At 42.9% G+C, this 26,173-nt stretch overlaps 1 protein-coding gene across 1 annotated transcript in view; it reads right to left on the bottom strand.

Moving 5' to 3' along the window:
- The window catches only part of tll1 (tolloid-like 1), a 308,946-nt gene that overhangs the window by 96,154 nt on the left and 186,619 nt on the right, over window positions 1-26,173 (bottom strand). The window contains exon 8 of the mRNA XM_078212332.1: window positions 22,584-22,708. Coding sequence (XP_078068458.1) covers window positions 22,584-22,708 — 125 coding nt within the window. The remainder of the gene's footprint in view (window positions 1-22,583; window positions 22,709-26,173) is intronic.

Raw genomic sequence — 26,173 nt, 5'->3', positions numbered from 1 at the left:
GACCTCCAGTTAGAAAAGTACCCTTCCATTGCTACTCTCTGCTTTCTATGCTCAAGCCAGTTTTGTATCCATCTTACCAGCTCACCTCGGATCCCATATGACTTCACCTTCTGTATTAGCCTACCATGAGGAACCTTTTCAAAGGTTTTACTAAAGTCCATGTTTACAACATCCACTGCCCTGCCCTGGTCAATGTTTCTTGTCACTTCCTCAAATAACTCAATCAAGTTTGTGAGACATGACCTCCCTTTCACAAAACCATGCTGCCTATCACTAATAAACCTATTCTCCCAGATGTGAGTACATTCTGTCCCTAAGAATGTTCTCCAATAATTTTCCCACCACTGATGTAAGGCTCACAGGCCTGTCATTTCCCGGATTGTCTCTTCTGCCCTTCCTAAACAGAGGAACAATGTTAGCTGCTCTCCAATCCTCTGGTACCTTGCCCGTGGCTAAAGAGGATACAAAAATTTTGGCCAAGGCCTCAGCTGTTCCTTTCCTCGTCTCGCTCAGTATTCTGTGATAGACCCTATCTGGCCTGGGGATTGCCCACCTTAATATTTTTCAAAACCTACAATACCTCCTCCCTTTTTATCTCAACATGTCCTAGAATGTCAACATCCTCCTTTCTACACTCACCATCCATCCACCACATCCTTCTCCTTTGTGAGTACTGATGCAAAGTACTCGTTAAGGACCTCACCCACCTCATCTTGCTCCATACACAAATTCCCTCCACTGTCCTTGAGTGGACCTACCCTTTCCTTAGCTACCCTCTTCCTCCTTATATTTGCATAAAAAGTCTTAATCTTGCCTGCCAAGGCCATTTCATGGCCCCTTTTAGCCCTCTTAAGTCTCTGTTTATGCTCTTTCCTGCTATGTTTGTATTCCTCAAGAGCCTTATCCGTTTTCAATTTCCCGACATTTATGTATGCCTCCTTCTTCTTTTTCACAAAGCTCACAATCACTTTTGTCATCCGGGGTTCCCAAATCTTGCCATCTTTATCCTTCATTTTTACAAGGACATACTTGTCCTAAATTGTTAACAACTGACTTTTAAAAGACTCCCATATATCGGATGTGGATTTACCCTCAAACAGCCACCCTCAGTCTATATTCCCTAGCTCCTGCCTAATACTGTCATAGTTAGCCTTCCTCCAGTTTGGGGCTATTTCTATCCTTTTCTACAAGTATCTTGAAACTTTTAGAAGTTCCCAAAATGGTCCCCACTGAGACATCAATCATCTGTCTGGGCTTATTTCCCAGAATCAGGTCTAAGATAGCCTCTTCCCCAGCTGGACTATCTATATATTGCCTCAAGAAGCACTCTTGGACACACTGAACAAATTCTGCCCCATCTAAGCCTCTGGCACTAAAGGAATCCCAGTCTATCGTGGAGAAGTTAAAATTGCCCATCACGACAACCCTGTTGTTTTGACATCTTCCCATAATCTGTTGACATATCAGTTCCTCCACTTCATGCTGGCTGTTGGGAGATCTGTAGTACAACTCCAACAGTGTGACTGCACCACTCCTGTTCCTGAGTTTTACCCATATGACTTCACTGCATGATCCCACCAAGGTGTCCTCTTTCTGTATAGCTGAGACATTCTCCCTAATCAGTAAAGCAACACCCCCACCTCTTTTGTCACTCTATCTCGCAGTGACAAGGCAAGAGAGAATGAGGCATCTGGAGTCTCCACCATGCCCTTGTCTTTCTCTGGTCAGTAGTGATGTATAAATGTGCCTCGCAAGGAAGATGGAGTAGCTGCCTCCTGATATCTGTAGGCTCCTCTCACAACATTCAGAGTGTGCACAATGGTTCCTCATGCCCTCTACCAGTGCCTCCGGTAGCCATGGTGACAGGAAGGATCTGCACCTCTGCAGGATCCTCTTAGTATGTTGGGGCCCTGGAGGCCTCAGGCCAGAGGACAGCCTCAAAAATCATCACAAGCCTACCTCCACTTCAGCTGCGAGTTCAGAGATTACATCTCTCAGAAGCACCTGTAAGTCCATTAAGAGGAGCACTCAATGCTCTTGGGTACATGCGTGTTAAAAGTTTGCACCTGTTAAAATCTGATACAGTAGTGCCAATAAATTTTTGACATAGCAATCGTTGTTTCTCGCCCATGCGTTTCTTGCTGCTTTGTTGAGATGCCTCGATGAGCAGCTGGTGATGGACTAGGTCATTTCCGGTCAGCTCTTCAGCTTTGTCAGTCTGCGCTGTGAAGCTGGGAGATAGAGGGTGGGATTTTCTCACCCTTGCCGCAGCATGTTTCCTGCCGGCAGGGTCGACGCACCATTGGCCACTGATGGGATTTTCCAGTTCCGCCAATGTCTATGATGTTTTACATGGATCCTCTATCCCACTGCCAGGGAACCCTCCATGGGGGCTGTCACTTTTGGCTTGACTGGAAGATCCCACTGGCGGGAAGAGCCCGAAAATCCCACCCAGAGTGCGAGATGAAGGAGATGACAGTCAGTTTGAATAAAGGTGAGTCTTTATTACACAGAATATGCATGTATGAAATTGTTCCAAGACTCCCATCTGTGTCTTTCAATGCTCCTTGACTCTGGTGCAAAGAGTTTCTCATCCTGTGCCGCCTGCTCATTCACTCCACCGCATCTTCCTCATTTGGTGACAATTGGCATTAATTCCAAATCATACAAGGCCTCTTTGCCCTGTTGTGCCAAATTTTGCAGCGATTAGCAGACCACCACAAAACTGCTCACTGGGGTAGATTGAGGCGCTCCACTGGATCAGTCGAGACACCTGAAGCTCATCCTCAGCAATCCCTCCAAAAGCCTGCTTGATGGTTGCTTGGATGGACCTGTGGCATTGACACATTGCATCAAGGAGGAATGGCGTCGGCTCCCAAGTCAATGGCCCTCTGCATCCTAAAAAATCACCCATTACCCAGTGCAGCTTGCACATGTCCAAATCTGCTGCCACTGGCCATGAATGGCCTACCATGCCCATTCTTCCTCTTCTAGCCAACAAACACACTCACACTGGTTACCATCCAGAGGTACTGAGGCTTCACTTCATTGCCACCAACTTCAAATGGTCAGGGATCTGAATACCTGTGACTTCTATGCCCCAATTGTTCAATTTCAAAAGCCCCATAAAATTACATTTGGATACATGTAAATGCATCTTAGCTACCTTATCAATGAACTTAATTAAGATTCCATGATATTGTACAGCACTGTATCTTTCTCACTACTTGTAAAATGGGGAACCAACATCACAAGATCGGTGTTCTATGCAAGTGTGTCCCCTCCCAATATTTTGGCTATCCCTGCTTCCTATCCTGCTCTTGCAGATCCCATAAAATTCAGCACTGTGGGTGTAAAATTTGGATGCGCACAGACACTTTTGTGTTACGTATGGCTTTCGGGGTCTAAAATGGCATCAGCAAAACATGCAGATGCTTTTGTTGTGCATCGTGCCAGCCACCACATCGGGAAGGGTGTTAATGTACACATAGTGATCATCAGCCTGAACTATTCAGAGTAGGCAGATCATTATGCTAATCAACATTTTGCTCTACTTGGAAACTCAACACTCTAGCTAACACCATCTTTGAACACACATTCAGGACCCCACACCAGTGTTATTTAAAAGGATCACTGATTATTGTCGGGATCATTGCTGATTGATTTTTACTGGTATTGCTACGATTGTAGAAGTCTTTGGTGCTTTCAAGCATCCTGTAAAATTGTGGAAGTCTGCAGGGAGTAGTGTGGCAGATGTTAAAGGAATTGGTGCTTTCAAGGATTCTGCAGAAACTATTTGTTTCAGAAGTGATGCAGTGGTGTGCATTCCATTTAGACTGCAACATGTCAGGGAGAGTAAGAACACAGAATGGGGCAAGCTGCTGCAAGAGGGAAAATATGAGGAGGGGGATGGTGGAGAAGGGCTTTCAGCAGAAGAACATATCCATCCAGAGTGTTTAAGGAGCAATTTCCCTATTGAAGTAGGCAATTTTCCAAAAGCCATATTGGCACCATTCATAACGTGCCTACAATGCAGAGGGGAACACCTGGATGGATATTCGTTCAAACCCCCTCTGCACAGCTGAGAGACCTTTAAATTTCAAAGCCAACGAAAGATCCTTATTCTGCCCAGCAACAGCGCGAAGCTGCATTTTAAACCGGCCTTTGGCCAAGGAAGATCGGGATATCTGCGAGTCAAGACCGAGAGTGGGCTATATGGCATAACCAGACTATCAATAAAATATTACAGGAATAAAATGGCCAAGGCAGGCAAAGAAACTTAACAAACTAGGGTAAAAGGAATAAAAGATTAGATTAAATCTCCCTACACACAGCAGGACAAAATGACATTAACACCTAATCTCGCAAACAGGGAACACAGACACAAAACAATGAGGTCAATTCAGATAATGGGAAACACATTAAAACACCGGGGCAAGAACAGGTAGTCCCATTAACACAAACACACACCATACAAATGCAAATTGACAAGCCTCCCAGAGAACTTCCTGACCCGACAGACCACTTTATACATATTGTAAAAATGCATAATCAAATGTTCCCGCTCGAATTTGGATCCCTATAAAGATCCAGAGCTGATGTGAAAGGATTGAGATCAACGTGGCCAAGCCACTGTTTCGGAGCTGGTTACGTTGGTTCTCCCTGGGTTCCCAGTAATTGTACAATAAAGAAAAACACTTTGAACGTTGCCTTGCGACTCGACTTCTTTGAATGTACTGGTACAAGGGATTTTTCCCTACAACACTATCTGAGAAAATTACATAACAATAAAAAGGAGGGTGCATGATTCATGTCAGGTGAATTATTCAAATGAGAACCAGGTCAATGAAAAGAGATTGAGAGGGGAAGTGAAGAGGAAAATAAGGCTAGCAAAGAGAGAAACATGGGGATCAAATAGTCAGCTTAAAGGGGAACATAATAATATTCTACTCACATACAAACAGTAAGAGGGTGATGTACGCTAGAGACACAGGACAAGGATAGTATATTAATGAGTTCTTTGTATCGGTGTTTACTAAGGAAGAGGAATCTAACAAAATATCGGCAGACGTGAAGATGACAGAGGTAATAGATGGGGTGAAAATGAGAGGCACGAGGTAATGGAAAAGCTGGCTATCCCCACAATAGATAGGTTGCCTGGTCAGGATGGCTCATATCCGAGGTTATTAATGGAAATATGGAGATATTAGAAGAGCTTGCCAGAATCTTCCAATTTTCCCTTGACATTGGGGGAAGGGGAAGGGGCAGGGGAATAGGGTATTGGAGGATTTGACAGCAGAAAATATGATACCCTTATTCAAGAAAGGATGTAAGGACATCTTTTCCCAAAGGAAGGGGAACCTAAATCTAAAGGGCATCGGTTTAAGGTGAGAGGAGAGAGATACAAAAGGGTCCAGAGGGGCATTTGTTTTCACACAGAGGGTGGTGAGTGTCTGGAACAAGCTGCCAGTAGTAGAGGCAGGTACAATTTTGTCTTTGAAAAAGCATTTAGACAGTTACATGGGTAAGATGGATATAGAGGGATATGGGCCAAATGCGGGCAATTGAGACCAGCTAATTGGTAAAAACTGGACGGCATGGACAAGTTGGGCTGAAGAGCCTGTTTCCATGCTATAAACCTCTACAACACTATGACAGGCCTAGAAACTACAAGACAATTAGTTTATCAGTGATGAGTAAGGTTTTAGAAAAAATAATCAGGGAAAAGATTAACTAGCACTTGAAGAGATTTGAGTTAACTAAGGAGAGGCAACACGGCTTTGTAAAAGGCGATCATGTTTGACTAATCTAACTGACATTTTGATGAACTAGCAGACAGAGAATGTTGATGAAGGGAAATAGTAGATGTTGTCTATATGGATTTTAACAAAGCATTTGATGAAGTACCACATAAAATTGGCTTAAGAACAGAAAAGAGTGAGTTGCGGTAAATGGTTATTTTTCAGACTGGCAGCTTGTAGTCAGTCGTGCTCCTCAATATTAAGATTGAAGGTTTAGTTTTGTTTTGTCTGGTTTTGGGCAAGAGGTGCAGGAAAAATTTGGGAAGAACATTTTTACGCAGTGAGTGGTGATGATCTAGAACTCTTTGCCCAAGATGGTGGTAGAAGCTGAAATGATCAAGCAAATTAATTGGATAGGAAATTGAAGGAAATAAACTTTCTGGGCCACAGTGATGGAACAGGGAAGTCAGATTGCCTGGATTGCTCCAAACAGAGATGGCACGATTTGATTTATTCAGCATTTACTGGGTCAAATGACTTCCTAATGCTCCATAAATGACCATGACTATGAAGAAAGTTAGACACCTGTGCTTCAGTAAGGACATCCTCATCAAAACCTGCCACCTGACATTGCCATGACTGCAACCTCAGAGTGCCATAAGTTATAAAACTAAACTTTTATACATTGGACACCTTCCAGGCTGAAGATATTTTTGACATTTCACCGTTAGGCATCTACTATTGAGTAAGAGAGGTCACAGATGCTCGCTATTCAAAGAGAGATGTCTACATGTTATTTTTGTTTGCCAGAGCACAGCAGGCAAAACAAGCATTCTGTCTTGTAAGGATTACAGGCATCCCCATGGTGCAGGGTTTATGGGCACCAGATGTCAACTCTGAGATGTACCGCAATCAAAAAAGTTTCCATTCTCTCAATTGCCAGCTGATATACGACCCATAGGCCATTAAGCAGGTCAATGTCCTGTATTCCAGCAACAGGCAGTCCACTGCTCCAACTGCATTTGAACCATGACAATAAACAACATTGTGGCTAATGCCTGACAAGGGCTATCTGCTGACCACATGCTGGTGATGCCATTGTGTCGAAAAGCACACATGGAGAGCACGCATATAACAAAAGCCATGTTGCCACACAAATTTGATGGAGCAGACTATTAGCATACTTTACCTTCAGCAGAGCACATGTCAAATTCATGGAGCTTTCTGAAAGTCATACAATCTCACCTTCATGAGGGGACAGCCCTCACCACCAACTATACAGTGAGCAGCTCAGGAGCAGAGGAAGAGGAAGGGAGCAGGCAATTTAAACTGGCTTTTGCTGGCCAGGTTCTCTGTGAACAAGCATCTATCAATGATGGCAGTAAATGCAATTTCAATTTCTCATTCACCAACAGCCTCACACTTCATGTTCCCCTCTGTGACTGACCAGCCCAGAGTCAGCTTGGCCACAATACAAACATAAAAACCACCACAAAATGAATATTCCAAATTAATTTCATCTATTTCATACAAATATCTGCTTTGTGCATTCTCTTAGGCGCTATCCCAGTGCTCCTATGCTACACCAATGACAGCATGGCTGGTGGAAGGCTGCAGACCTTCAGTGGAGGAGACAGTATATAGCCTTGAACAATGACCTTTTTGATTTAATTTGATTTATTATTGTCATGTGTTGGGGTACCGTGAAAAGTATTGTTTCTTGCATGCTATACTGACAAAACATACCATTCATCGAGTCCATAGGGGAGAAGGAAAGGAGAGGGTGCAGAATATAGTGTTATAGTCATAATTAGGGTGTAGAGAAAAGAAATGAGTACAGTTTTAATAGCAAAGAATGAAAGTAAAAGATAGAATTAGAGGGTATGTGGGGGACAGCTTGCAAGAAGTCACCTCGATCTGGCGGCATCTTGACCTCGAGCAGCTCGGGCACTAGAAGGCCGGGCTGTGGAACACACAACCAAACATGAGTGGCAGGAGTCTGAACTGGATGGATGGAACAGTAAGGACACTGGCTGTGTGGTAGAATGGACGTTGTCTTCCCAAGAGGCGACAACAGGTTTGTGCTCCTTGGGACCACTGTCACAGCCTGGGAAAGTAACTACACAATCCTTGCAATCTGGTAGAGGACAGATTACTGGGTTTCTGTGAACCCCTACAAGACCTTTCGAACACTGGTATTCACAGGCATGATGGCCACAGTCTATGCTTATATGGAAGCAAGTTGACATTGCAGGGCAGAAATTCGATCATGAGTTTGAGCTTGCACCCAGATGTTAAATGGTTTCCACTTGTACAGCAATGAAAGCTAATACATTGTGCGTCAGATGCTGCATCATGGTTCAGTCTACAAATCGGCTCTTGGAGTTGGTCACGACTTTCATTCTGAAAGGATGAGCTTGAAGTTGCTCAAAGTCCCGTACAAAATTGGTGCAGAACATGTTCTGTGCAATTGCATGCATTATGGTTTTATGGTTGGCTTGTCAGTGTGTCAAACATTTCATTGTGCATTCCCAGCAGCCTTCTTCACCATGTACAGATCCCATCTCTCAGCTATTCTCTTAAGTAAGTTCAGTCTTAGTGATTGAGCTGATGGCTGTGCGTGTGAAATCAAGTCTCAGGTGTTTCCACTTCATCCTCAACAATTCTGTTGAAACCTCACAGACCTGAAATGTAAACACTGGCCAGAACTCTCCGGCTGTTCATGCTGACGGGTTTCACGGTGGCAAGGGGAAACCCTGTTGACAAGGACAGGACAAAAACATCCTGCCGTCAGCCAATGGCAGGTCGCCTCACAGTTCCACGAAATGGGGGTTGGTTGCATGGTAAATCCAGCCCCTAGTTTATCGCTCCACAGGCTGCTGAGTATTTCCAGTGACTTCCGTTTTTATTTCAGCCTTCTTCTGTAGCCTGTTCCATAGAATGCTTATCTGAGTCCTCTGGAACAGAACTTGTATGCAATCTTGCCATCAGGAGAACTGGTGCCAGCATTAGCCATGTCCTCTGCCCTGGCTGCTGACCCTTTATGTCCAGTGGCTCACCATGTGCAGAACCAACCTCTCCCCTTAAAGTAACTCTGTATTCATATCACAGCTGGTGGCTGTGAGTGTTTGACTGAGTGACAGTGTTTCTTCATCCTAATCATCTTCTTGCTCTTCCACCACTGTCTGCTGGTTTGCATTTCTTGGAATTCAGAAAAGAGAAAGGCTGGTGAGGGGGAAATAAGAGATTCATACTTGCAACACATGCAGCTTAGAAATCAGAAGAGATTGTGAAATGAGGGGAAAGTGAGATACAGGCAGGAGGATTTGGTATTGGAACACCACCATCTTCTATTGTTTCAGCTCAGCACTGGCCAAGGCCTCAGAAAGGCTGCACCAATGAAGGAAAGCAAGGTGTCCTCCATGGGACTAAGGACATGCAGCTGTACCTGGCCCTTGCTGCTGGTTAGCACCTATTGCCTTGAATGATGCAACACCTTCTCCCAAAAGGAAGGCAGGAGCATGTCAGTGAATGTGGCGGAATGTGTTTAAATGATGCGATAGTCATGGTTGAAAAACTGGCAGTGTATGCAAGTTGTGAGACATGGACATAAAGCTTGTGCAGTGCGAAGTGGGTGAGTGTATGAAAATTAGGTATGATTCGTAGTTGATGTAAGATTGTTGAACTGTGTACGAGGCAAATGGTGTAATTGATGGGATATGGTATTTGAAGATTTATTGAGTAACCCTGATCAGGTCATTGAACTTGTTGGAGCAGTGCACCCGGCCCTCAGTGCTTAACTCCTGGCATGAACTACCATGGCTATCCCATTGTCTTCTCAGAGTTTGACTGGAGGATCTCCTGGATCTTTGCAACACATCACTCTTCTTTACACCTCTTCAACTAAAACCTCCAGTTCAATGTCAGATAAACTTTGGAGCACGTCCTGTTCTTCCCAGATCAGAATCAGTCTCAAGTTGCCTATTCCAGGACCTGCTCCACCTATAATGTATCTCCATGTTAAAAGGTGCAGGCTGGCTATGGTAGTATAGGTTAGCTTCAACTGGTGCAGGCCATGCCCCTGCTGAAGTACGCAGCTACTCAATGTGCAGCAATGGCTGCATGCTACAATCATGGTCATGAGCAGGCTGCATGATCATCTGGCTGCATCAAAACCAACAAGCACTGATAAATCGCAAATCACAATCTGCATACCCATTTTCAGGTGTCATCAAGTTTTGAAGCCTCTATGGATAAATATCAAGAATATATTTTGAATATAAACCCTCCGTATAAATAGCCTTCATTAGAACATGTTCTTTTACATGTTCTGATGTCCTTTAGAGAAGGAAATCTGCCATCCTTAACCTCGTCTGGCCTATATGTGAGTTCAGACCCACAGCAATGTTGCTGACTCTTAATTGCCCTCTGTAATGGCCCAGCAAGCCACTCAGTTCAAGTGCAATTAAGAATGGGAAACAAATGCTGAACTTGCCAGCAATGCCCTCATCTCAGGGAAGAAGAGAGAAATATTTGTTTATCCTCATTGGACCATAATCCTGGAACTTCCTCTCTAACTGCGCTGTGGGAGCACATTCACCACATGGACAGCAGTGGTTCAAGAAGGATCATCACAGCCTTCTCAAGGACAACTAGGGATGGGAAATAAATGTCAGGCTCGCTAGCAGCATCCACAACCTGAGAATCTGGTTTTTTTTAATGCACATAATGATGCTTTTCCGTACATGTATTAGCCATAAATTATTTAGGAGTGAAAAGTTATTCAGGAGTAAAAGTGATCAATTGGTGATACCAGTTGCCTTGTAATATTATCATTAAGTAGAGTTACCTGACAAAGAAAATTGTACAAATACCATATCACCCTGCAATAACATCTGGTGCCCTTCTCATCTGAAATTTAAAATTGCAGTTGGCCAGCTCAAGACAGAAAGGGAACAAGCGAATTCCTCACTACATTTTAATGACCAGCTAAATAGTTTCCAACTGGTGAAGAGGAATTAAAAATCCTCTAATTTCTCAAGTTGTCCTAATTTTTTCTATTCTACAACACATACTCGTATTAAGTCAAAGCATTGTGTTAAAATAGGAATTTCAAAATTGGGGCTGAATTGCATTTTTAGCACCCTGGTTCACTTACCACTCCAACTTTGTTTCACCTGAAGACTAAAACTGGTCTACAACCTTCTCTGTCAAGGAGATTAACTAATATACACAAACACACGCAAGTATTAAAACATGAATAAGGGCATTACAACTAAAACTGTCAAATCGGCACAAAAATGCACAGTAGGAGGTACACTAACTGTAAGCATTAAAAGAACATTTGGAAATTTTTTGACACTGCATTTCTGGCAGTCAGCCTCATTTACCAACCATGCAAACAGTAACTTCATTGCCTGTGTTTTTCTGAACATTCATTTTAATGATCAGATGATCAGCAACATGCACCTGAATTTCAGGCTCAGGGAAGGAATTCAGTGACTTTTCCACATTGCTAAACTAAATGCAGCAAGTTGTGGCATTTGGTTCCATTAGCAGACAGACAGGAATATGAAGTGAAACGGATTGCCTTGCTGAAAGAGGCTGGCATGTTTCAGATCCTAACTGCTGTACTATGCAAAGTTCTGATCGCTAATTATAAAAAAATATTATTTTTGGGAGGTTCACAGAAGCAAACAAGCAAAATGATTCTGGGTGTTCAGGAATTTAATTTGTGTGGAAGCATTAAAGAAAATAGTCTACTTTCTTTTCAAAACATGATTTGAGATGATCTAATTGAAATATTCAAAATTGTGGTCAAGGTTTTTGCTGCAGCAAGCATCTAACAAAATCTGCCATCAGCTAGGTTTGATTTAAAATATTTAGCTGAAAATATTTTTGACCACCAAGAAACAAAACAGTCTGGAAGAGAGCAAACAGAGTAACCAACAATTCTTAACTAGCGAAAGTCAAGGATTGGAAAATAAACAGCAGAAGGAGGGTGAATGAAAGAGAGTGAATTCAATGTCCATTAGGTACAGAAGGAGAAACAAAGAAGGAAAGAAAGATTGGATTAAGAGAGAGAAATTTGCTATTCTAAAAAGCTCCCTGAAAAGTTCAAAACCCTTTGGAATGCGCTGCCACACTTGTTTTGGTACCAAGGAAATTATACACTTATACATAATAAACGATTAATGCGCAAACACAGCAAGTTCCTAATAAAAGGGAGTAAATGGGCAAGATACAATTTTCACACAGCTAATGGCAGAGACACAACTCAGACAGCCACTCGTGGAAATTTATATTTAGCCACACATCTGCTCCTCACCTTAAGTTGCTGTATCATTTCTGAATAATTAACTACAAGAGTCATTTAATCTTGCCATTGTTAGCAAGGGCAGGCTCTATATGAATTGAATGCAAGGAAAATTGTTCAATGAGGCAAAGGATTTAAATACCAAGTGATGCAGGTTAAAAATTAGTAAGTTAGGAATAAATTGTTACACTTGAAGGGGTTTAATTTTCTCAGTCTACTAATCTTGTGCTAAATTAGTTAATTTTCTTCAACCCTTCGCATAAGTTTAATCATTGTGCATTCTTAAAGTTAGGTTGTATTAGGTTGAATTACAACTAATACACAACTAGGTAGTCAAGGAGAAATAAACTGCAAAAATAGCGCTGAGCCATCTATAAACGTAAGTGATGCTCATCACGCAATCCAGCTGCAGCATGATCACATTTCAGGACTGATGGAGTGAATAAAGAATGTAGTACACAACCTCATTATACAGAGAGGTCAACTGGTATTCAGCACAGCACAAAATGGATAATAGGACATTGCCTGCCCAATCTTCTTTCCCATTAAAATACATAGTGGGATGCAAAACAAGCTGCTGATTCACTGTTGCCTCATTTGTTTTAATGACAAAGACTGGTTTCACCCCCAAAAGTACAATATAGATGGAGAAAGACATTTGTAAGTTTAATAATCAGAATAACACAGCATGCTTGCAGAGCAGGTACAAATGTCTAATTTAAAGAAAGATACCACTAAGGGTAGAATTCTCCCAAACCCCCACTGGCGCATTCAATGATGGGCATGGGGGAGAGAATATGGTGGAAATCCCAGAAATCAATTTCACACTGGCATGGATTTCCCAGCTTAACCTCCATTGGTGCTTGCTATAATGGGTCAGAAAAAGTGCCAGAGGCCAGTGAAGAACGAATTTGCATCCCACTCATGGGATGCAGATGAAGGCCCAACCGGAACCATCCACCATGCCCAATTCCCCACAACACCAGTTGGAAAAACACACTGATCCAAAACATGTCTGGAACAACATGCTGTTCACATGTCAGGATTCATCTAAACAATGCCTGGGGCTGGCTCTGGAGTCTGGAATGGAGGCCACCAGCAACCCTGGAACCCGGGACACCACAGCAGTGGATGGTGGGAGCATCAACAGGTGGATTTTCCAGATTCAGTGTCATCGAGGAAGTTCATCTTCCAGTATCCAAATGTTCCTGGAGATCTGGCTTGGTTCTCAGGAGGTCCATCATCCAGCCTCTGAGTGTTCCTGGAGGTCCATCTGTCTTTCAGGAAGTTCATCTTCTTTCTTGAAAAGTGGGTTGGTGATGCTGGGCATCTTTTCAACATGGCGACCAGATACAATATGGCAATATGGTGACCAGATACATACCATCGTGCCTGCCGCGCCACGGAATAAGTCCATGGAATAAAACTCCCTATTGCAAAATTAATGAGGTTGGGGCCAGAGAGTATGGCTAGTTTTCCTGCCAGCCTACTCAGTGGGAAACACTTCACATTTTTGACTCACCACTAAGTCCCAAAATGGGAGAATTCTACCCTAAGGGTTCTGGTGCTGGACATGGTTATAATGCATATCAATTATTTTAACTTGCTATATATGCATGTGGATACTATTTATACATGCACGTTTTTAATATTGTTTTCGGAATTTATAAAATGCTGGTAAATTTATTGTCCATCTCTAGCTACCCTAACAATATGGTGATGGGCCTTTCTCCTTAAATCCCTGCAATCCATGTGGTGATAGTGCTGTCACAACGGTGCCAACTAGGGAATCCCAGGATTGTGACCTCGCAATGTGAAAAACAATTCGGGAAGACTGACTTCTCCGATCAAGAAATGCCGAGTAGGCACTAACTGTCAAAGTAATCATGCAGCGCTCCCTGTAGATCATATATATTGCAGCAATGGTGGACTGATGATGCTGAAGGTGGAGAGTGAAATCAATGGTCAGATTACCAATCAACTACTTCTGGAATGTTATTGAATTTCTTGAATGTTATTATAGCTCCACACATCTATAAGTATTTTAAGTATTCCATCACAGTTCTGACTTGTGCTTTGGTGGAGAGGCTTTGCAAGGGTCAAGATTCTTTGTAAAATCTCCAGTCTCTGTACTGTTATTCTCAGAAAATTGTTGATATGGTTAGTCCAGTTCACCTTCAGGTCAATGATGATACCTCAAGATATTGATGGTAGGGAATTCAGCAATGATGGTGCCATTGAAAATCAAAGGAGGTGATTGTGATCTTTGTATTTTGAAATGGTCATTACCTGCTACTTATCAGATGAATTCTGAATGCTATTCAGATCCAGGTTCAAACTCAGAGGAGTTGCGAACAGAACTAAATTGTATGCAATCATCAGCTTATAGCCCCATTCCTGACCAGTACAGAGTCAAAGTTATTAATGAAACAGTTGAAGATTATCTGGCCAAGACACTTCCCTGAACCGTGATGACTGGTCTCTGACAATCACAAGCATTTTTCGTTGCATCATATACAATTTTAGCAATGAAAGAGCTTTTCTTCTGAGGCCCACTGACCAGTTTTGTTCGAGCTCATTCAATACCCAGTAAAATATTGCCACGATGTTGAGATGAATTACTCTCACATCTCTCCCGACATTTATTTCTTGCACTCATAGTTGGATTAAATTTGCCTTCCATTTGAGGTAAAGGTGGTAAATGGAATAGTATCTTTTGTCTTTTATGACTCGAAGCCATGAAACTTCAAATCACTTTACCCCCTACCTCTGTTTTTATCCTGCAGATAGGTCAGGACCTACATCTGTACAGTGACAGAGAATTCTGGAGAGTTGGCTGATAATTGCACAAACAGAATCATGCCTATGTCAGACTGGGTTTTCTTTCATCATACTGCACTGCTTCCATCAATTTTGATATGCTTGCATCATTTGACCTCAAAAAGTAACCAGGTGCATAAAGTTGCATGACCAAATCTGGGATATGTACTTTAAACTCATTATCCATGCAAGGGGAGGTAATAGACTGAATAAATGAGGTTGCCTACAGTTATCCATTCTGTTCATGAATGTGGTCAGATAACATTCTCAGACATAGGTTTAAGGTGAAATATTTCTGAAAATATTGCAACATTCCTTTTAACAAATTATATTGTATTTCTGGTGGAATCACCTGGTCACGACCTTGAAAAATGGGCAGAAAGGATCAAGTCTGGTCATGAGTTCCCCAATTGTTGCCTAACAAGGACTCAAACTCACACTTGTTAATTGTTTAACAGCCAACTTTTTCATTCATTGTCAGTATGTGAGCATCACTGACGAGGTTGACATTTATTGCAAATTCCTCATTGCTCCAAGGTGGTGTGATTATACTTTGCAGTTAAGTTAATTGAGTGCGTTCTTAGGCTACTTCAGAAAGTAGTTAGCAGTTGGAGTCTGTTTGGGGTCAAGGTGGCTCCAAGAAGACACACCTGTTCATAGAATTTCAAAATAAAGTCAATTTGTGACCATCTCTGTATTCCAAAACCTGAGCTTAGCAGATGTGCTGTACTTCAAGGCACTCTTAATGATCAACTAGTCAGCTGAATTGTTTTATAGAATTTGAATGGGTGGGTCATATTACAAGAGGATTGGGATTCTTCCTGCACAGCTCTAGCTAATCCCAAAGGCCAAAACTCTAATTTATAAGATGACCTATCTAAAAAAAGTGGTGGGAAACTTAGTGGTAATCTGCTCTGGTAAACTGAGAGGTTTTTAGCTTGTTAAACATTAGCAGCAACCCTGAAAAAACTTGGGAGGGCTCAGAGTCTTGGCTCTGCCAGCCTACATCTGAACTGTCTGGGCAAGTGGGAGCTGCAGCTCCAGAGAAAGGAAGTGCACACCACCTTAAGCAAACAACAATCCTGCCAGAGGGAATGTAGATTTTGCAGCAGCTTGAATTATAGACTCCAACATGCTGATTGATTTCTTTGTGACATCTAGCTGACCAAACATAAATGCTTAACAAGACACTGCAATATAGAAAATGTCACATTTCCTTTCCTTCTCTCAAGTAGTGCTGATTATTTTATTGCAGAAGGAGAAAACCATCAACTAACAACATTGTGCTGGGATAATACCTGCTGTCAGAGGTGAGAAGATCTTTTGGGTCCTCACATAAAACAAAGTTTGTGGAAGTGGCAATGTTTCTGGTTTGTGCAATGATAATCACATATGTTCACTGTACTAATGATTTTCAGTGTCAACAAGTTCAAAGCTTTCCCTCATGCTCCCCCACGAAATACAGCATGTACTCTCATTTTAACAACAATATGCAAAACAATGCCCATCTGCTCATCCGGAGGTTTTTTTCAAACCAAAGCTGTAATGCAGCAGGAGGAAGTGGGTGTGTGGTTTTCGTTCTCACCTACATCACTAACAGCAGATGCCAGCTGAGTCAAATGCAGTTTTGGAGTACATTAACCAGCAATGAAGGAACAAAGGGCATTGATTATGAGTGAGAAAGAGTCCCCGCAAGGGAAGTGAATGAGGCTGACTGTATGTTATGTGGGGGTACGTTATGATCACTGGTCCTGCTGAGTCAGGAGCTTTACTCCAAACTCACAATGCTGCTGATGAAGTGGAGGGTGCATCATGAATGGTTGAGCAAACCATTTGCTGAATTGTGGTCTGGGTCGAGTTGCATCTTCAGACATTCAGTTATGTTGCTTCATTGTCACAAAACAAATGTTTCATACCTGCAGATGGTCACTGAACAATATGAACAGAAAAAAATACATGCAGGCAAAAAGTAATTAATGAATGACTGCCATGCCACTACCACGTCAGGCATTGATTGATGTGTTACAGTGATTTAATCTGCTTCCCATTCTATTCCTGCTGTGTACTGCTTAATCAATTAGTAATATTATAGCAAATGCAAAATATTATTATAAATCTGGCACACCACTCTGAAGACACCAATAGAACTTCAAAGAAGTTGCTTTAAAATCCCAAAAAGTCTGCTTCACTTGATTTCTGCTTTATATGTTTGCCTGTGTATGTACATGCATGTGTGTGTACGTGTGTGTGTGCGCAAATGTGTGTGTGTGTGTGTGTGCACGGGCAAAGGGTCTTCAGGCATGTCAACAAATACACGTGGAACAAATAACATTCATTTCTCAGTGACTTCTTGTATTTTATCTTCTCTCTCAAAAGTTTAGAATATCTTGATTTATTGAAGATGTGTACATTGTGATGCTACTGTGTCTTTAAGAAATGTTTTTTTAAATCATGTTCTCTGCAGTTATATGCAATTTTTTTCATTGTAGCATTGGCTGCTTATTCAGATGACCTTTTATTGCTGCTTAAATGGTTTAAATGGGGTTTTGTTTATTTTTACTCTGGGCCTCATGCATGGGAGTTTACGACCTTATGAATCTTTGCGGGAAGAATGGTTGACAGTTCACGTGGGATGTTTCAGTTGCTGGCTAGTTAGGAAATGTTTGGACTTCAGGCTGGATGCAGTGTTCTGTCTCTCCCTGGTGTTTTGTTCTAACTTCAAGCTTGTCTGGGTGTGTGTCAAGAAAGTAGCAGAATCCAACAACAAAATGTGAACACAAGAGCTTCCTGTGCTAATCCCAAAAAGTGTGTTTGTTTATGGGGCTTGTTTGGTTGGAACAGTGCATTTAGTTGTTAATGTTTATACAATATCATGTTTTGTTTTCTTGTTTGTAATCGGTAAAAGTTATTGCTAATTTTCTATAAGTTAACTGTATTCTTAAATAAACTTTGTTTGATAAAAGCGCCCAAATGGGTCATTTAAATCATACCTGCAGTGAAGCATCTTATGCTTACCCCAGCCAAATTCAAAGTGCAAAACGTAGGTCTTGGCTACTTCACAAAATACATTGGGGTTTCTGACCTGGATTATAACAGCATTGAGATCACTCTCCTGAAAATGAGTATTACTATGTAGATTTGTTTTCCCCTCAGTGCTCCAATGCAGTATGCGCACATGGAGTAGTAATCTTTTCTGCTGGTATGTAAAAGGTAATTGCAAACTTGCACTTTTAGATTCCATTATTGACCACAAAAATAATTTATTAATGCAGAATCTCAGTCTTAAAGCAGTAATAGCCTTAAAGATGTAACACATTTAAAGTGGCAAAACACTTAAAGTGGCAACTAGAAGGAGGAACAAACAGCTATGGACAAGAAAATTAGAGAAGACCCCAGATAGAGAGCAACTCTCAAAAAAGGGTCCATAAGCAACGAAGACCTCAAGGAAGAGGCAACAGAAAACTTAAAGAGGAGGCAATGAAGACCTCAAAAAAGAGGTAATAAAAAACTCCAGAGGGGGGTAACAAAAGACCCCAGAAGGAGGGTATTGAAAGACCCCAGAAAAAAGACAAGGAGAGAATTGCAGAAAAGAAACAAGTCAATACTTCATCAGAGACAGATCTGACCAACACTGAAGCCAAAAGGGTTTGGTGGAATTTAAGACTAGTAGATATTAATTTGTGAACTGTATATGCCCAAGAAGTTCATGATGGATTCCCCTTGCAGGGTTATTTTCCCTTTCGTTTCCCTCTATACACTTCTTTCTAGACTTTTGACTCCATTTCTGGTTTCTTCTGTGTCTGTCCTTCAGCCTCTCCAGTGCACCAAGCCTTCCAGACTACCTCCTAGTCTACAATGTAAGTGCAGGCACTTTTCTGTATTTCGTTCCCCCTTCTTGTAGGTTCTGACCTATGGGTCTTTCTGTGTTCTCTCAGTTGCTCATCATCTTGTAACTGTCCATCTTTTCTGATTCTACATTACTCAGGGCCTGGCCTGCATTATCTCAAATGGGTCTATTTGCCCAAAAAGAGGCATTCTGGTGAGTATTTTTTTCAGACTTCCATTAAAAAAGGATATTCCCAGGTGTCAGGTCAGAGGCAGTGTCCAGATCTAAGGATGCATTTTGAGACTCCACTAGTGAACACAAAAATTATATTAATAAGAATTGTTCAGCAGCCTCATGGCTGAAGCTTGCTTCCTACATGTCTCCTGCCTAAGAGAGCCCCAACCACTGGGGTGATTCCCCACTCTGAGTCCCAATTCAATTCAACTTTATTGTCATTGTACAAATACAACAAAAAGTGAGCTTGCGGGCTCCCATGGTACAAAAGAAAATTGGTCCCCCAGGCCAGGTGGCTCTAATCTACTGTGTTTCCCTTAAAGGGACAATTACCATAGCAATGTTGATTCTCTTTATACCAGCTATGCAAACCTATTGTAATATACTATTCAAGTAAACGCTGAGTAAATTTGTGCATTGATTGCTCTGTAAAACAACTGTTAAATTTGGGTGAGTGCATTAGTATGCATTACATCCACATACTCCCAAGAATATAAAAGTGAGTGACCATTCTGTTAACACTAATGCACATCAACATATATACTAGTCTAACAGCCACAGCCACAAAGAATTAAATAAGTTACCAGGGAAGTGATTAGAATAAATTGGCTCAAATTTAACTTAGTTTTGAAGACAAAATGAATTGGCTGATGTGGTGAGAAATCAGGAAAAAGGCATTAATCTATGGGAACAGGACAATTCTTGTTTGATCTATTAGCTTTTCCCTAGTACCAAAAGCTCCTTCACTCAGTAGGTGTAATTCTAATGTGGGAAAAAAACTTGGAGTGCAACTCATGCATATGGTCTTCAATGTTTTTCTATCCTTCAAAATTCTGACAGAACTGGGGGTGGACAATTCATGCTTCTGTCCCTGTTGCTGTGGAAGTCGCAAGAAGAGGGAGCATTATAATGGTTCCTGAGATGAGAATAGTGTCCTATGATGAGAGGCTGAGTAAATTGGGATTATATTTTCTAGAGTTCAGTAGAATGAGAAGTAATGTCATTGAAGTGGAGATGCCAGCGTTGGACTGGGTGGGTACAGTAAGAAGTCTCACAATACCAGGTTAAAGTCCAACAGGTTTAATTGGAATCATGAGCTTTTGGAGCGCTGCTCCTTCATCAGGTGACTCACCTGAGGAAGGAGCAGTGCTCCAAAAGCTCGTGATTCCAAACAAACCTGTTGGACTTTAACATGGTTTTGAGATCATGTCATTGAAACATACAAGACATAGATGCAAATAACTTGTTTTTAAGCTTGTTAAATAACTTAACAGGTTGGAAAGGGAGAAAAATCACATTTCCAAAGGTAGAAATGAGAAGAATGAACAGTCAGGGGAACATTAGTGTACAGGTGTTGCGTGCACAGCAGGAAACCATTATTTATTGCAGCTGCTGACTGAAAATCTTGTACAAAAAAGGATAATCAAATTGAGGTGATCATACAGTAGCATAAAGTTGCCATTGCTTGTACAGAGTCAATTAAGTGCCTAATGAATGAGCAGTTGGACACTTGTTAGGATCATGAGCCCACTGGCCCTCTGCTCGCCCACCAGCTGCATTCCTTCAGAAAACAGCAAACCAAGTCAAGGCTGCTGCTTGCCTTTGAAACAACCCTCCAGAAGTAGGCCTTACCAGCTAGAGTGACAAACCTACCAATTAAAAATCACGCTGCTACAGTGTAGGGTTGGGACCCAGAAATTCAAAATCCAGCCCATCGGATATGTATACCTTTGCCCCTTGCCCTTGTATTCTGCAATTTTTTAGAGCCCATCCAGTCCCTTATACCCGACATCAAAAAGTTTCATTGAATCCCTGCAGTGCAGAAGGAGGCCATTTGGCCCATCAAACCTGCACCAGCAAGAATCCCACCTAGACCCTATTCCCATAACCCCACGTATTTACCCTGCTAATCCCCGATAGTGTCAGGGGGAGTAAGGGGCAATTTAGCATGGCCAATCCACCTACCCACACATCTTTCGACTGTAGGAAGAAACCAGAACACCCAGAAGAAACCCATGCAGACACAAGGAAAACAAAGTTGAGGTGGAGTTAAAGCAATTGGAAGACCTAGGGATACGTAAACCCGTACAATTCTCAGAGTGGACTGAGCCAATTGTCCCACTGTTAAAACTAGACCTCACAGTGAGGATTTGTGGTGATTACAAATTGAATTTGAACAGGGCTGCCCAAACCTTCTCCGGTCGGGAAAAAGGTACAAAAGTCTGAGATCACGTACCAACTAACTCAAAACCAGCTTCTTCCCTGCTGCCATCAGACTTTTGAATGGACCTACCTTGCATTAAGTTGATCTTTCTCTACATCCTAGCTAGGAGTGTAACACTACATTCGGCACTCTCTCCTTTCCTTCCCTATGTACAGTATGCTTTGTCTGCATAGCACTCAAGGAACAATACTTTTCACTGTATACGAATACATGTGACAATAATAAATCAAATCAAATATCCTATCCCTAGGATAGAAGATCTTTCTGCAAAACTGGCAGGCGGCCTCATGTACACAAAATTGGACTTAAGTCATGCGCACCAACAGCATGTGCTGGAGGAAGACTCAAGGAAATTTATCACCATTATTACACACAAGGCCTTATTCCAATACACTGGTTACCCTTTGGCATTTCATCTGCACGTGCTGTCTTTCAGTGCACCATCGAAAGCCTTCTGCAAGGGATCCCCAGAGTGGTTATGTATCTGAATGATGTCTTAATAACAGGGGTGTCACCCGAAGAGCACAGCATCAATTTGGAGGAAGTCCTCAAAAGATTCAAAGACACAGGCTGGAATTTGACTGGCACGCCTGCCCCAATTCCGGGGGCGGGCGAGGCTCAGAGAACGGCATTCTCCATTGGCCTCGGGCAGGATCGTGCGAAACTCGGGCGGATGTGCCGGTAAAATTCCGCCCACTGTGTCGACTTAAAAAGAGACCTGGTTATTCTACATCATACATCACAGACAATGTGGTTTTAAACTAGAGTTGTACTGCATCCTGTGTAAAACCAAACTATTGTTTCTGCCTGGTTTGGTTTGCATGTGTTTGATCAGCAGATTGATATGTGAAACTAGAGCTGTCATGTCAGTTTCAAGTCACTGTTTACCCAAAATCAGCTTGCTTTCATGTGAAAGTGGTAGGATACTTTCAGCCTCAAACATGACTAATGCTGTCTCATTTGGAAAAACAAACTCATCATTTACAGTTGTGAAGCTAACACCAGATGAGCGTGTGCCTGAATCTAATCATGTTCTTGGCCTCTTTGTATAAGTCCCAACAGCTGAGAGTTTGTTAAAAGCCTGAGATCTAAACAAAGAATCCTGATGGCAAGAGAAACAAAAAGAGTCGAGGCTGAGCACTTTGCAAATTGAGTCTGCCCTAGCTTACTGTTGTGCTCTGCAATCAGTGCAATTTCACATTTTTGTGATTTGTCTTCCCTCACAATAATTTGCTGATAGTTAATAACATAAACCACATTCTTGATATATGATTGTTCATCACTGCAATAATACTGATTCCTAAAGCCTTGTGACATTAGTGCCAAATCACGGAATTGTATTTTGCAAGTATTTACCGTAATTTATGTCTTAATTATATCCTAATAAATGTAGGCCCAATCCCCATGTGTGCAGCATAATACCTGGACATCTATACAGCTTCCTTGCCTGTGCAATGTCTCCTTTACTTAAACGTGCGCGTTGGCCAATAGCAGGTCTTATGCCATTTTCATCACGTCCAGGGAGAATGGTGTCCAGAAACATTCCTCTAAGAAAAAGAAAGAACTGTCACTTACTGAGACAATATTGTCAGTTTACTCCACTTGTGTTTCTGAATTGTTGGGGGGGGGTTGGAGATTTTGGGTGGGATTCTCCCAAAAGAAATTCTAAGTATTTGCGTAAAAACTGGAGTAAATCCCGCTGCTTTTTTCAGCGGGATTTTCAAAATTAATCTCCCACACCGTGCATCAGTTTTTTTTATTTGTTAGTGTCACACATAGGCTTACATTAACACTGCAATAAAGTTATCGTGAAAATCCCCTAGTCGCCACACTACGGCGCTTGTTCCGCTACACTGAGGGAGAATTTAGCATGGCCAATGCACCTAACCAGCATGTTTTTCGGTCTATAGGAGGAAACTGGAGCACCCGAAAGAAACCCACGCAGACACGGGGAGAACGTGCAAACTCTGCACAAGCAGTGACCCAAGCCTGGGTCTCTGGTGCTTTGAGGCAGCAGTGCTAACCACTGTGCCACCGTGCTGCCCACTTGCCTGTGCACAGAGAGCCATAGCGTGAGTCATGCTAAAATCAGTGGGCGGGGCCTGTTCTTGCTGGAGAGGCTGGCAGCATAGCACTGAGTGGATCACTACGTATGTGCCGATCCATCAGCGTGGAGATCGGCACATGTGCAGTAGCCCGACACTGCCTGCCTCCTAATCGCTGGCCAGCCCCACACCGATCCGTCCCACACCTGACCGCTGGCCTCCCATTCATGTCCAAACCAGCCCCAGCTCCCACCGGCAGCCCTGACACCCTTCCCCCTCGCAGTTCTGACCCCCTGCGCTGCAGTCCCAATCCTCCCACAGCACGTCAAACCCCCTCCCAACCCCCACCCCCCCTCCTCGCAGTTCTGACCCCCTCTGCTGCAGTCCCAACCCTCCACAGCAGGTCAACCCCCCTCCTCTTCCCCCCCCCCCCCCCGATAGCCAGCCCCAATCGCTGCCTCCCTCCCTCTGTCACTGATCCTAGCGCAGAATGACAGTGGTACCACCCCCCTTGGCACTGCTTGATGCCCAGTGGGCAGTGCCAAGGTGCCCCCTGGACATTGTTATTTTGCCCCTTGGGCAGTGCCAGGGAGCCAGGCTGGCACTACTAAGCTGGCAATGCCCAGGGGGGAACCCCCCTTGTCTTCACCTCTTGGGGGGCCTCCAGGACCCCCCTTCACTCCAGCGGGGTCAGGCCACCAGCTCCACGCTAGTAGGGAGCTGTTATAAACTCCACTGGAGTGAAACATTCCTGGCAGGGCTGGGGACGTTCGCGGGTCCGAAGACTTCAGTCCCGGGCGCACTAATGATATTAAAATGATCATTTATATAATTTATTCAGATCCGTGCCAATTTCTGGTACAGAGCTGATGACGCCGGAAATCCGACGGCCAGTGATGCACCAAAGCCATGCCCTCCAGTGGGAAGCCCGCTAAACGGCCTCCGCTTAAGTCTCCCGGCCTGCTGCACTGCTAGAGAATCGCCCCCTCTATTCCTTTGCAACTTTTCAAGGCATAACAAAGCAAACGGACTTACTCAGTTAATGTTAGGGCGTTGGGGAGAGTTACAGAACAAAGAGATCTAGGGGTACATGTTCATAGCTCCTTGAAAGTGGAGTCACAGGTGGACAGAGTGGTGAAGGCGGCATTCAGCATGCTTGGTTTCATCGGTCAGAACATTGAATACAGGAGTTGGAATGTCTTATTGAAGTTGTACAAGACATTGGTAAGACCACACTTGGAATACTGTCATAGAATCATAGAAACCCTACAGTGCAGAAGGAGGCCATTCGGCCCATCGAGTCTGCACCGACCACAATCCCACCCAGGCCCTATCCCCACATATTCACCCGCTAATCCCTCTAACCTACGCATCCCAGGACTCTAAGGGGCAATTTTTAAACCTGGCCAATCAACCTAACCCGCACATCTTTGGACTGTGGGAGGAAACCGGAGCACCCGGAGGAAACCCACGCAGACACGAGGAGAATGTGCAAACTCCACACAGACAGTGACCCGAGCCGGGAATCGAACCCGGGACCCTGGAGCTGTGAAGCAGCAGTGCTAACCACTGTGCTACCGTGCCGCCCACTGTGTGCAGTTCTGGTCACCCTTTTATAGAAAGGATATTATTAAACTAGAAAAAGTGCAGAAAAGATTTACTAGGATGCTACCGGGACTTGATGGATTGAGTTATAAGGAGAGGCTGGATAGACTGGGACTTTTTTCTCTGGAGCATAGGAGGCTGAGGGGTGATCTTATAGAGGTCTATAAAATAATGAGGGGCACAGATCAGCTAGATAGTCAATATCTTTTCCCAAAGGAAGGAGAGTCTAAAACTAGAGGGCATAGGTTTAAGGTGAGAGGGGAGAGATACAAAAGTGTCCAGAGGGGCAATTTTTTCACAGAGGGTGGGGAGTGTCTGGGACAAGCTGCCAGAGGTAGCAGTAGAGGCGGGTACAATTTTGTCTTTTAAAAAGCATTTAGATAGTTACATGGATATGATGGGTATAGAGGGATATGGGCCAAATGTGGGCAATTGGAATTAGCTTAGGGGTTTAAAAAAAAAGGGCGGCGTGGACAAGTTGGGCCAAAGGGCCTGTTCCAATGCTGTAAACCTCTATGACTCTATGTGTAAGGAATATTTCACAGAGTGTCAAGCAGTAAAATAGTATAAATTTAGCAAATATCAAAACTCCAAGTTCAATATTTGGTCCATGGTGAGTTTGCTGATCTCAGCAAGACTGGAAGAATGACAGAATGGGATTTTGTAAAATATTTATTATGGGATGTGGGGTTTATTGCTCATCCCTAATTACCCTTGAGGTGTTGGTGGTGAACCTTCTTGAACCACTGCAGTCCACCTGTTCTAGGAACAGCCACGGTGCTGTTAGGAAGGAAGTTCTTGGATTTTGACCCAGTAACAGCAAAATAACAGTGATTTAGTTCCAAGTCAGGATGGTTTGCAATTTGAAGGGGAGCTCGCAGGTCGTGGTGTTCCAATATATCTGCTGCCCTTGTCCTCCTAGGTGGTAGAGTTTGCAGGTTTGGAAGTTGTTGTCTAAGGAGACTTGGTGTGCCAGGGCTCCAGTTTTTGATCACTGCCTACCCATCATGCTGGATATGTGCATATGTAGATTTTGGATATGGAGAGAATCAGGCTCAGTTAAGATATGCAATTTGGTAAAAAAAAATCTCACTGGTCCTTAACTAGTCCAGCTCAGACATACATAATGGTCATTTTGGCCAAGTACAGGAGGGGAGTGTGTATTCCAGGAAAGTGTTAATCCTTCAGCAAAGGATTGAAAGGAATGAATTGGCAATCAAAATAATAAACAAAAGTTTAAATATTTATTATCGCACACCTAAAAGTTAAATCACAATACTAAACTGCTAAGTTTTAAGAAAGCAATGGATAATTGCACACTTTTTCAACAATAACTTACATCTCTACACATTCCGAAAGGTG

This window comes from Mustelus asterias, chromosome 1 (assembly GCF_964213995.1).
Source record: "Mustelus asterias chromosome 1, sMusAst1.hap1.1, whole genome shotgun sequence".
NCBI classification, from domain to species: domain Eukaryota; kingdom Metazoa; phylum Chordata; class Chondrichthyes; order Carcharhiniformes; family Triakidae; genus Mustelus; species Mustelus asterias.
The sequence above is the reverse complement of the archived record's forward strand: the minus strand, read 5'-3'. Positions and strand labels throughout refer to the sequence as shown.